The sequence below is a fragment of the Amyelois transitella genome, chromosome 16 (genome assembly GCF_032362555.1).
Source record: "Amyelois transitella isolate CPQ chromosome 16, ilAmyTran1.1, whole genome shotgun sequence".
NCBI classification, from domain to species: domain Eukaryota; kingdom Metazoa; phylum Arthropoda; class Insecta; order Lepidoptera; family Pyralidae; genus Amyelois; species Amyelois transitella.
Genome location: NC_083519.1, coordinates 9,001,447 through 9,014,954, shown reverse-complemented (window position 1 = coordinate 9,014,954; position 13,508 = coordinate 9,001,447). Strand labels below are relative to the sequence as shown.

Here is a 13,508-nt window from a genome sequence, read left to right as displayed (position 1 = left end):
TCCCGGTTACATTCTCACTTTTCTGGAAAGGAGCCCCTTACACATAACCTATGTATGGTCTGTTATTAATATAAAACAAACCTGGTCAAGCAACTTGGCGGCGTGTTCGTCCAACACGAGTGCGCGCGCGCTGGCCGCGCCGCCGACGCGCGAGAGGAACTTCTTTTGCGCGCGCAGCGAAATGTCGCGGGCGCACCACGCGCCACCTTCCATCGCTGAAAATAAACACTTTTATAAAATATCCATTTCTTGCATAAAAATTGACTAACGATGGTGTGATTTCTATAACTCCGTTTTTGGTTTTTATTCAGCACATTTCTTGTTTTCTGGTCATATTCATACTGTATTTGATTATACATACATATAGGTAATCCTGTCTATAACCTTAGCAGGGTTGACAGGGCTTAGTCTTGAAAAGACTGAAGGGCCACATGCATTTGCACGCAGCTTAAGTTTCAAATAGGTTGCTAGCCCGTCGCCTACAAGAAGAATCCCAATTTTATTTATTATTTGATTAAATAGAAATTTACAACAAGTTAATTTTATATGTAGGTAAAATTTTGTGTTTAAACATAGTACCAGTATATCATCATCATGTAAGGACGCATTATAATTCTCGTGTATCTAGTCAGAAGTCATACATATCATCAAATGAAGATTGGTTTTCAGGACATAAAGGAATGTAATATTCACGTATAAGGAAAAGTAAACATCGCGACATTCCACGATTTATTTATCCATCGTAATGAAGAACGGGTGATTAAGTCAGGATAATTTTATAACTGTTTTATTTATAACAGGCTTGAACCAAATAAACATCGCTTAGCATTTGGTAAGGTACGTAAATATGGTTTAAATAACGCAAATTACGATTAGGAAACAAATTAAAAAGTAATGGACACTGAAAAAGTAAATGTTATGTCATTTTTTTGTTGTTTTTCCTCTACTCTCATTTGTGCTCTAGTGAAAAGAAAATATTTATATAGATCCGCGATTTTGTTGTTAAACTAGATTTATAGGTATTAAAAAGATACAGTCGTGGCCTGATAAATCTGACAATTGTATGTGTCATTTTGCCCAGGACTCCCGTGAGAATTCCCAGAAGTTAAATGGAAGTTCTGAGGATTTAGTCTGTGTTAATTTTCATCAAAATCAGTTGATTTTGATTCGTTATAAATAATTACAAAATAAATCACAACAGAACAATGAAACAGCGGCAGATTATTATATTAAAGTTTCAGTATTTCTCGGAATAAGAGAGTTTGCATCATCTAATAATACGCTTATAGCAACAATCGCTTCTTACAAATTGACTAGAATACAGAAGAAAAACATGGCCTTAGTCCTCTTTGGTTTGGTTGGTAGTAGGTTGCATCTTCACCACTCTGGAGAGTAGCCCGTGGGGTATGCCTTTGACCCTGGATCCTGGACTGAGTGAAACAGGTTTTTACACGAAGCGACTCCCATCTGACTTCCGCAACGTTTGTTTGAGAACCTAACCCGTATTGTATCGATCATGGTTACACATCCAGTTGCCTGAATGTGAAGGTTTCCTCGCGATGTTTTTTCACTCACCTTAAGCGGTAAGTCGATTGTATGAAAATCGACAATTCTCAAAGTGCCTATCTCTGTGTCAACTTTAAGTTATCGTGCAATTGCAATACCATAGTGTTATTGGAGCATCCCGTTCCGACTGATTACGCATACAATCTCTCATTACATGGCTGGCGTTAAATCTCAAAGAAAACACATGTTTTTTTAATGTGCGCTATTATCATTAGCCAGTATTTAGCAGAAAATTTCCTGACTTAATGTGGATTTTTAGATGGAATCCGAAAGTTTTTCTGCCAACCACGAAAATATTTTCCAAAAAAATAATAATTTTGTACTAAAGGTAAAGTATTACCTTGCTTCTGTTAATCTCAATTTGATTCAATTAATCTTATGAATATTAAAGATTAGTATTATTTGACAAAAAAGTCGCAGCCGTCTGAATATATCTTTTGCCATTTATTAACAGCTTATTAAAGCAATCATTAGAAATACAAATAGATTTATTTTCAAAATATAGGACGCAAGATAACGCTTAATGACATCCAGTATAAATACTATCGCTTCCGAAGCGCATGTGTACGTTTGTGTGAAGCGGTAGAACAAACTACACTGTAGCATTTTCACCGGACGTCAATTTACAATTATATGTAGATCTTTAATCTTAACCGTGTATGAATGCACATTGTATAGATAAGAGTCATTAAAACACTTGAATGAAAGACCAGTATCGTTTTGCCAAAACAAACTTCTGTCTATTATTACTTAGGCTCAGTAATCAATCACATTCAATTGGCGATGTTGACGCCGTGCAGTATGTTTCAATTCAATTCGATGACAATGGACAATTGCGGCTCAATTGAATCAGAACTAGGACAGGAGTCTCGTGAAGGCGTGTTTACAACAATCGTGAGGCAGTGAGACTTGTTTGATCCAGTTGCAATCTACACTGTTTAGTTTCACTTGTAGCTTCAAAACATCATAACATATTCACATCTATACTAATATTATAAAGCTAAAGAGTTTGTTTGTTTGACCGCGCTAATCTCATGAACTACTGGTTCGAATTGAAAAATTCTTTTTGTGTTGAATAGACCATTTATCGAGGAAGGCTTTAGGCTATATAACATCACACTGCAACTGTTAGGAGCGAAGAAATAATAGAAAATGTGAAGAAAACGGGGAAAATTATTCATTCTTGAGGGCTTCAATGATGCCCAAAATAACTATTCCACGCGGACGAAGTCGCGGGCACAGCTAGTTACTTATATTTTCAATTGCCACGATCCATTCATAATTTTTTCAAGCGTACTCTCGACCTGTCCTTATGTCAGAACAACCCCGATATCTTAAAGTTAAAGATACGTTCGTCTTGAACTTTCCCTTTTAACGTTCTATTTACACATAGTCACATATTTATTGCTTTCTTAAATGATTCAGTACATAAATGATGAGAATTTCATTATTTAAACTTTTTAACACATAGTTCCAATAAAGGAGCAAGCAGCTGTCGTCTTAAGATTCATAATAAAAATCATATTTTATATGTTAAATCAGATATTCTACGATCTACATTCAATTTCATCATTGACGTGGTCTTATGAATGTTGACTCTGTCCAGCCTCTAGCCGGAAGGGACGTAATACGCGCGTGTATTCAAAACCCATCAAGAAATTTCCTATTTAATACAGACTCTGATTTAACAATTTTCGAGGATTTCATTTTATGCCCAAATTTGTCACGAATGTAGTCCAGGGAATAACCTTTCAGTTATAAATCTAAAAGGATAATTTGACTGACATATCTATTAACGAAACAGCTCGACGGATTTCGTTGGAATTTGTCACAAAAATACGATGGTGTAGGTGTGACATAACGGAGGCAACAGCCATGGGAGATTTTTGTAAATTCTCACGGGAATCTCAAGATTTTTGTAAATTCTCACGGGAATCTCAAGATTTTGTGATGCTTTTGTAAAGTGTGCCCCCGTCTGCTTCTCTTCCTACGCATATTGTTTAAGTTAATCAAGATAAAAGGCTTAAAAACTAAGGATTTATCGTTTAGACATACATACATACATATGGTCACGTCTATATCCCTTGTGGGGTAGACAGAGCCAACAGTCTTGAAAAAACTGATAGGCCACTCTCAGCTATTTAGTTTTATGATAGAATTGAGATTCAAATAGTGACAGGTTGCTAGCCCATCGCCTAAAAAAAGAATCCCAAGTTTGTAAGCGCATTCCTTAGTCGCCTTTTACGATCCATGGGAAAGAGATGGAGTGGTCCTATTCTTTTTTGTACTGGTGCCGGGAACCACACGGCACTCAATCACGGCAATCGTTTAGACGGTAGCCTAAAAACCTGTTACCTTCTCTGAATCTCAATTCCAGCATTAAGTCACCAGCTGAACGATGCGTTACTATCGCCAATTGGGCAATTAGCTCTTTCTACCTATAAGGGTTAAAGACGTGTGTCTCATAAGGAAAATACCCTAAGAAAACCTTTTGTGCTGTTAATTTGCTGTCGGTTTATAAGCTCTACGGTACCTGATAGGCTTAGTGTTGCCATATCGTTAGATCTTCCAGAATTTGGAAAGAAATTGTTAAATCTTCCTTAAGGGTTGTGTTTGCTCTTCGGGTAACAAGGGATTACGTATTCGGCGACATTTGTCTAAACATATACTATTATAACTTTCAAGTTTTTGCTGTGCGAGTATTATAAATGCGAAAGTATGTTTATTTGTTTGTTTGTTACCTCTTCACGGGCTACCTACTGAATGAATCTTCTCGAAATATCACGTTTAATATAATTAAGAGTCTAGAGAAGGACATAGGTTGCCATGTGGTTCCCGGCGCCAATAGATAAAAGAATAGGACTATTAGAATAGAATAGATTTATTTTCAAAATTGGATACAAGGTATCACTTATTGACGTCACATAACTTAAATCTAATTATAACTACTACCGCTTCCAAAGCGCATGTGTAGAAGAAGCGGCGGAACAAACTACATTTCGATTCCATCTCTTTCCCATGGATGTCGTAAAAGGCGACTAAAAGGTAGGCTTATAAACTTGGGATTCTTCTTTTAGGCGATGGGCTAGCAACCTGTCACTATTTGAATCTCAATTCTATCTTAAGGCCAAACAGCTGAACGTGGCCTATCAGTCTTCACAAGACTGTTGGCTCTGTCTACCCCGCAAGGGATATAGACGTGATTATATGTATGTATGGAGAAGGACATAGGGTACCTTTCATCCCGGTATACATCTATCACTATATTTGTATGAGGCGCAAAATTTTCGTGGACGAAGCTAGACACTAGTTAAGCGATCCCAGTTGACGGACTCGTCTTATTAATAATATAACTCGCTAAGATTCATATTAATTTATTTCTGATTGATTCTTAGCTAATGTATAGACATAAAATATAATTTAAGATGAATGAAAACAGGTTGACTAAGCAGATATACATGGAGAGTGTGGAGGGAAAGGTCGGAGTGGGAAGACCTAGACGAACATATCTTGATCAAATTAAGGACGTCCTGGTAAAGGGTCAGGTCAAAAATACCCGAAACCGTGGATGAAGCGAAGGAAATATGCAGAGATCGTGGCAAGTGGAAAGAGGTAGTCTCTGCCTACCCCTCCGGGAGAGGCGTGATTTTATGTTTGTATAAAATATAATTTCATTGTATTAGTAGGTATAGATATAACTATCGATAATAGATCGAATTACATAACTATCTAACTCAATTTTGGGGTTGGTTATTTCAATTGTTATGATTGTGATTCGTCCGCAGTGTATTTGATCATTGCGGGGTAAACAGAGCCAACAGTCTTGCAAAGACTGTCCGTAGTGTATTTCATTTACTACAAATCAAAACAATAAATATACCGGTTGCCTTCACGGAGCCGACCTCTCGCACGTGGACGATAATAGATTCTAGATAAAGCAGGGAAAGCAATCTACCCTGATGGGGTAAAACGTGTTTATCGTACTGCAAACATGTAGTCACGTCTTTATACGTTATTGGGTAGACGGAGCCACAGTTTCGAAGGCCACGTTCAGCTCTAACGACGGAATCGAGATTCAAATAGTGACAGGTTGCTAGCCCATCGCCTTAAAGAAGAATCCGTTTATTTGCTTATCCCTCAGTCGCCTTTTAAACCATCCAAGGGAAGAGATACAATAAAGTGAGAAAGTACTATCGAAGGTTGCAGAGTTTTTTATTTTATATTTATTTTGGAGGCAAGGCAATATCGCCAGTAGTATGTTGGGTTTTTTGTTTAGGTAAAGTGTACTACGCACAAGTTGTGATTGATTTTGTAAAGCCAAAGTCAAATTTATCTTCATGTTTCATATGGAATAACAACTTCATCTGTAAGTAGTCACAACAGTTTTGCGCACGCTGCTATTAGTTTATGACGAATATGAAATCAAAGGAAATTTCATATAACTACTGTGTCAGACGTCAAGTGTGTGAAGTGCCGTGTGGTTCCCGGCACCAATATAAAAAAGAATAGGAAAACTCCATCTCATTTCCCGTGGATGTCGTAAGAGGCGACTAAGGAATAGGCTTTTAAACTTGGGACTCTTAGGCGATGGTTCTAGCAATCTGTCACTATTTGAATCTCAATTCTATCATAAAGCCAAACAGCTGAACGTGGCCCGTCAGTCTCTTCAGGACTGTTGGCCGCAAGGGATATAGACGTGACTATATGTATGTTTGTCAGACGTCAGACTGCTCATTACAAAATAAATTGTACCGGGATTACGCCACAAAGCGGGATGAATATTTTATATTCAAAGGCGATTCCCGTAATTCGTATTTCAGGCTTTCGTCCGTCATGTAAATGTACAAAGTTCACCCCCCGGGGGTTTGACGGAGTCATTTTGTTTACGTAATTTTATTTACTGGCTTGCTTCAACTTTGAAATGATGTTATCAAAAGTGATCAAAAGTGGCCTCGCTTAAATCTTTAAAAGTAGTAAACATTGTTTGTACAATATGTCTCATGTTCGTAAAATATATACATACATAATATCTATATCTGTATACAATACATAACTAAACTGATGGCAGAGTAACCGATAACAGTTAGTAGCATTTCATTAATCGTCAAATAACAACGTCAATTAATTTCATAGTTTTCAATTTATTAGTTACACACTTATATTTTTTTTATCGAATTCAAATTAATAATTATTTTTTCAAAACAATCCTTTCACTTCACCGAGTCAAACATAGACTTGCGAAGAACTACTGAGTCGAAGGAATAGTGGATTGATTCTTCTATTTGTTCTGACGGCTATATTGGAATAGCCGTCAGAATAGAAGGAGGTCACGTGTTACACTCGTTTATACAGGTAACTGAAACTTTTATTGGCGCAAGGGGCAATAAGGGAAAGGTTAAGGGCACTAGAAAAACTACTGATATTTGCTTACTCTATTGAACGAAGGGATAAGAACCTCTCATGTTTGAAATTGAACACTTTTTCACGAATCCGAACGTATATTGGTGTAAGTTTCTAGATTTTGCTACGGCGCTTGAAAGAAAAATATATCGTTTATAATTTCAGTGAATTTCCTTTAGAGATTTCTGTATAGATTTATAAGAAGAAGAATGTGTCACATTAATGCGACTAATGTCTTTTATTATCTTAACTTAAGAACTACAATAAGTTCATCCATGTGTTAAATTTTCTTATTAGCTTTATTTAGCTTATGTATGTGTGCCTTTAATACATGAGAATCATTATAGAGAGTGAACAATATACTTGAAATCAAAACAATTTACTATAAAAATATTTGGCAACGTTTAGAACGTCAGCAAAATTGTAACAATACATACCTTCAACGCCTTTCTTATAAATAAGTGGTTGGTTCAGACGATTGTTCGTTTCTAGCGAGTCACCGTCAATCGTAAACCCTGAAAGGCTTAGTCCAGGGCTGGATCCAAGGTCGGAGAACAGTTCAGGGGTACATAAACTTGTTGAGTATCGATCCTAGAAGGGCGATTAGGGTGCGAGCGGTTTAAGGTTTTTTATTTATGGTTTTGCCGCAGCGCTGCGTAAAATAATAATGAACTACCATAAACCATATACGAAGGTTTAGATCAAGGTTGTCCAGTTACAAAGGGATACTGGAGATTTTTTATAATGGGGTTTAGGTTTCTATTCCATATGAAAGATGGAGTAAAAAATGTATCTAGTTTTTTTTTACATTCTATTTTGCTCAAAGAGTAGAAAGAAAGTCTCTGATATAAAAAAAAACACAGAACAAGTTGTTGGTATTTAATCAAAATGTGCGCTAATTTTTTACGAGATTTATATAACGTTAACTTTGTACGAGATTTGTATGATAAGCATTATATTTTATGATTGGATTTATTCAAATTTTAAGCTGACTCAGACCACTTTACTGTGATTGATTCGTCAATTTTGCGCTCATCCGGAAATGATGCGATAATCGAGGCCGATGTTAATATTTTTGGTCCACGTATTATTTAATTAATAGTTCTGTTTTACAGTTTAAACAATAAACAAATAAATACAATGTTAGTAACTTAACACTAATTAAGTTAACACTATAAAACTGCGATTAAAGAAATGATTCCTTCTCAACTATCGTGCACCTTGGTGTCTATTAGAGTATTGATTCAAGAAAATTGATAGGCCATATATCTATTGTCCCTCTTTCTCCCACCAAGCGGTGAACCTCAAAAATAGAGTAAGAGAGAAGTAAGCACATGCATTAACAACATTCGTATAAAACCAGGGTTGCCCATAAAGACTTTTTTTTAACTATGTAATTATTTAAAAAGCTTGTCTCGAACATGTTGCAGTAAATACCGCATAATGCACGATGGTATGACTCATCATGGCAATTTTCAGCAAACGTAAGGTTTGGCCGGAACTAGATAAGGGGCCACATTACCATATCGCGTGCCGCGGAGACCTTGACGGGGCGACCAGGCAAAGTCAAGTTGAGGGCCCGATGTTTCTTAGATCAGGGTTCTTCTGGGTCGAGGTCTTGGTTTTTCGTGTTCAAAACGTATTCTCGGAGCTATAGTATACTCTGATGAGAGGTTTTTCGCAAATCCGAAGGGAAGCATAGTTTTTACCGGGCTAAAAAGTAACGCATGTCTTTTTCTAGACTTTTAATTGTGAGAAAGTTTGGTTCAGTTGATAAAGCGTAAGGTAACAACCAAACTTACTTTCGCATTTATAATATTAGTTGGGAGTGTGAAGACTGAAAAACAAAAATGTCTGAAATCGAAGGAAGGAAATCGAAAGGTCTTCCTTTCGATTTCGTAGTCGAATCGCAGTCTGATCGAAACCTGACCACGAAGCGGGACAACTGGAAGCAAAGTTAAGGAGAGAAAGAGGGTCGAATTTTTAATTTCTATGGCGAATTTGCAAGTCTTACTTAGACATGGCAAACTGAGAGGTAGTGTACCTGTAGAAGATGCTTATAAAACATGAACAGCCCTCACACAACACCAAGAGATAAACCACAAATTGGAATTGATATACGCAGAAGTTATAAATGTGATTTACACCTGTATGTTCATCTGGTAGGTTAATAGCTCAAACTTTTGCTATAATCGTTGTATTCAGAACACTGAGTTAAATAAGTTTTGAACAAAGCCGTACACAAGAACGAAATGCAAGCAGATAATTGTACAAAATATTACAAATTACATATTTATGAAATTCAACACACAACGCCAATGTTCTGTTAATAAATTCATTGGAATAAAGACAATAGTTGCTTAATTTACAGCGCCATAAATTAAACTCAACAAAACCTTTAAATGTTACATACAAGTAATTATCTCATAGTCATCTCATAGTTTATGATTTTCTATGAGAGCGTCGTCGGTCGAATCGGTAATATGTCGTGTAAATATCTTACTATCCAATCAGGACCCGGGCTCCTCTCCGGAGTGAAGAGTATGCAACCGGGACTAAACCCAGGATAAAGAAGTTTATGATTTACTATAAATTCTAACATTCTTAAACCGAGTCGCCGGAAAATAATAAACTTTAACGACTACCTGCACTATTCTTGTCTTAAATATCGGTAATTATTATTTATAGCCCAGAACATAAACATTATAACATTTACAGCACCCACGACGGCATTCTCAGAAATTGGAAATCCGCGCGAAATCCTGTGAATCTCATCTCGGTTGGTTTGAAATTCCTCTTTGAAAGCAATTATTTAAATCGACTCTTCGAGAAATTTATTCGGGCCGTGGGAAAAGAAGTGAGCCAACGTACATAAGATGCTTTTCCACGGACAAATTTTATTATGGAAATACATTTAAGTCTATAAAATAGTCGCGTCAATGATATGTGTAACTCAATGTGTAACACTGTCGTGTTAACAGCTTGAAATATGAGGGATATGTGCGCCTTCATCGGCAAAAGCACGAGGTGTATTAAATCAAAAAATTCGCTAATTTAGGCTCCCGCGAGAATTTTAGGCAAACCTTTCCTAGTGCTCTAAATCTCAAGTCTTTCTCAGATATGATAGTTCTTAGATATGCCAGTAGATCAGTCAGTCAGTGTCCTTTTTATATTCAAAATTCTGATACATACATTTATTTATTAATTTAAACTTCATTGCACAAAATACAAATGTATAGCACAATTGCTGGAAGCATTATCTACCAGTCAACCATTGGGTCTGACAGAGAACTTTAGGGTCAAACTTTCTTACTTACATTTCATAGATATATAAGTAACCCTTATAAACCTCCACGCTAAACTTAAGAATAAAAGCATTAGTAATGACTAGCACCAGTTAACCTTTTCAGCGGATCCTGACGTCATATTCGCGGTGAAGGTTCGAGGTGGCCATTAGAGGTTCGCGGCTCGGGAAATTGTACCCCGAGGCCATCGTTAACCCTACAATGGGGTGCCACCGGCCTAACCTAATGAGACTTATTTAGTTATACATTTTTGCCTTTAGGTTTGTTATTTAAACAAGTTCAGCTGTATGAATGAGATGCAAATAGTTAATTAAAGATCGCTTGTATCCCCTAATTCACCTAACACCATACAGCTGAACGTGGCGGTCAGTTTTTAGTAACAGTTATCTGCCTACCCCCTAAGGGATTAAGACATTCACCTAACTTGTTCAATGTTTAATTAAATTTCAAATATATATATATTTTTGAATAAAGCTACTTCTTTCCACAACTCCTGCATAATTTATTAGCTACATCGACATTTATCACTCTCTTCAAGAAGTAATATTAATGTAATCTCTGCCTACTGCTCCGGGAAAGAGGCGGGGATTTTATGTTTTACTAGCTGTGCCCGCGACTTCGTCCGCGTGGAATAGTTATTTTGGGCATCATTGAAGCCCTCAAGGGTGAATAACTTTCCCCGTTTTTTCACATTTTCCATTATTTCTTCACTCCCAATTTGTTGCAGCGTGATGTTATATACCCTTAAGCCTTCCTCGATAAATGGTCTATTCAACACAAAAAGAATTTTTCAATTCGAACCATTAGTTCCTGAGATTAGCGCGTTCAAACAAACAACAAACTTTTCAGCTTTATAATATTAGTATAGTATAGCTGTGGATAACGCATTTTGAATATTGTCATAAAGGAACGTTTTTTCCCTCAAATATTATACTCCTTCATACAAAAGGTCCAATTAAATAGATTCGTCTGGATGGGAGAGATCTTCAACAATATGACAATTGTCGGGGGTCACCGACCGGCTCATACTCGTAGGAAGCAATTAAAGCAATCTTTTGTTGGAGTAACAGAGGACACTGTGAGGTCTCACTAAACAAGGCGAACGAATACATATCCAAGAAATATAAGATACTTATCTTAAATCTTAGAACTACTTCATGACATCACTTATAGATAAATTTAGTGATGTCATGACAAAACAATAGCATTTTAAAATACACTTCAAAAGTTAAAGTGGAATCAATCAAAAAATCTAAATCCATATTTTATTCAGAAAATAGGCCTTTGCAGGTCACTTTTACACGTCATTTTAAATTTCAATAAATTTAGTTTAAGTTAAATATATTTAATTTAAGAATATTTGTCAAAAAGCTACAAACTACTAAAGCACTCAAAAACCTTTACGTCTATCGAGAACCTTTTTTCGTTTGAAGTGGTTTAAAAATTAATCTCTAACATTTTATAATGAAATTGAGTAACTTGATAAGTATTGTGTTTTGTGTACACCCGATGAGATGCTAATGAGTTGCTTAATTAATATCTACTTAAAAGGGAAATGTTTCAACAAAAGTTTTAATTAAAACAGTAGAATGTTTTCACTTAAAAGTTTAAGAACATTGATTTAATAGATTTTTAAGTATTACAAATCTGAGCGGGTTTAAGTGTTTATGCTGGGTCAAGTCTATGTGAAAAATCAGTATATATTAATACATCGGATGGACACATTGTCCTTAGTTAGGCAAAATTATACGTTTTTTAGATAGACTACAACTTAACGTTACTTGTTGTAAAAATATATTGAAACTGAACAAGAACTTAAAAAACAATATATATAACTTTGGCCGTCTACTTTCCATTCTCCTAGCAATTGTCCCGGTCGCATCTTAAAATTTAAAGGATTTTTTCACTTGATGCGGGCGGAGTCGTGGGCGTAATCTCGTATTTCATATTACACTTCCATTAAACAGTCATTATTTGGGAAGGGTCGGTCAATAACAAACAGCAAATCTTTTTTACGCACATTTTATATTAATGTCGTCCTTTGATCATTAAGTAGAAAATCCGGCTTGAAGGACTTCTTTAGCAGTAAAATTGGGGCCGCATTTCAGTACAGTTTAATTTGTAATAAAAGATACAAAATAATAAAAATGATGAGTGCTCTTTTATTGCCTTGTTCTGAAAATGAAGGAACAGAATTCTCGTTTAAGGCGCTACATTCAGATTACATGTACCTCGATGCGGGCGAGAGGCTCACCCCGCGCGGGGCTCACCCCCGACCAGCTTACCCCGCTAGATCGCCGCCGCACCGTAGCCGCTGGCGCGTGACCTCACGTAACCCGAATAAAGTTTGTGGAGTCCGCATCAGAATATTTTATTGTTTTTGATACAATAAAATAATTTTACAAAAAAACATACATATATTATTAAATTACATTATAAGCAATGATATAGTTGCGGATGTATGCAAAAATTTTGTATAAAATGAATAAGTTTGTAATGGTTTTAAAAAAACTACTCGTAATTACTTATTCGATTTCGTTCAATCAAAGGTAATTTACATAGTAATGTATATCATATATTTTTAGGGTTCCGTAGCCAAATGGCTACGGAACCTATGGTTTTCTATATATGGTTTTCTATCTTGGGTTGTCGTTGATGTCGGCGTCGGAATAATGCCATGACTATCTAAGTCCATAATATCAACTGTCGACTCCACACCATCCGCACTTCTCTGTTCGGACATTGTCAACGACGATATCGGAGACAATTTATTTTTCCTAAAAATTAATAACAATCAAGTAATGGGATAATGACTGTGATCGTGCCAAATGAAAAAAGCGAAGAAAAATAAACCCTGCGACGTCTTGCAGCTGAGGAGGTACCCTGAATAATACAGTTACCTAGGAGTAAGTACCTATAGAAAAAGACAGAACAATCATCCAGTAAAAAGTACTGTTTCCGTAGGCAAAGACCAGGGCAACAACTAGTGACAGTATAACCGACGGCGGCGGAGCTGTTGTTTGTTGTTGTTTTATCTATCTATCTACCTACTGCCGCCCCGCCACAAGCCGGTATCAAATGAAATATTTTTCACCTTCAGTGTTTGCGGAGAAAATCTCAGTAGGCATCTATATGTCTATCTATTAGTAAGTGTAATTAGTACCCACCATCTTAATTGTCCCATATGGGAAGCTCTTTCAAGGTTTTTTTTTAACATGCTAACATTTAACATGCTAT

At 36.3% G+C, this 13,508-nt stretch overlaps 1 protein-coding gene across 1 annotated transcript in view; it reads right to left on the bottom strand.

Moving 5' to 3' along the window:
* Positions 1-13,508, bottom strand: part of LOC106129107 (tumor necrosis factor, alpha-induced protein 8-like protein 2 A) — a 47,537-nt gene that overhangs the window by 7,645 nt on the left and 26,384 nt on the right. Inside the window, exon 3 of the mRNA XM_060948549.1 lies at positions 82-215. Coding sequence (XP_060804532.1) covers positions 82-215 — 134 coding nt within the window. The remainder of the gene's footprint in view (positions 1-81; positions 216-13,508) is intronic.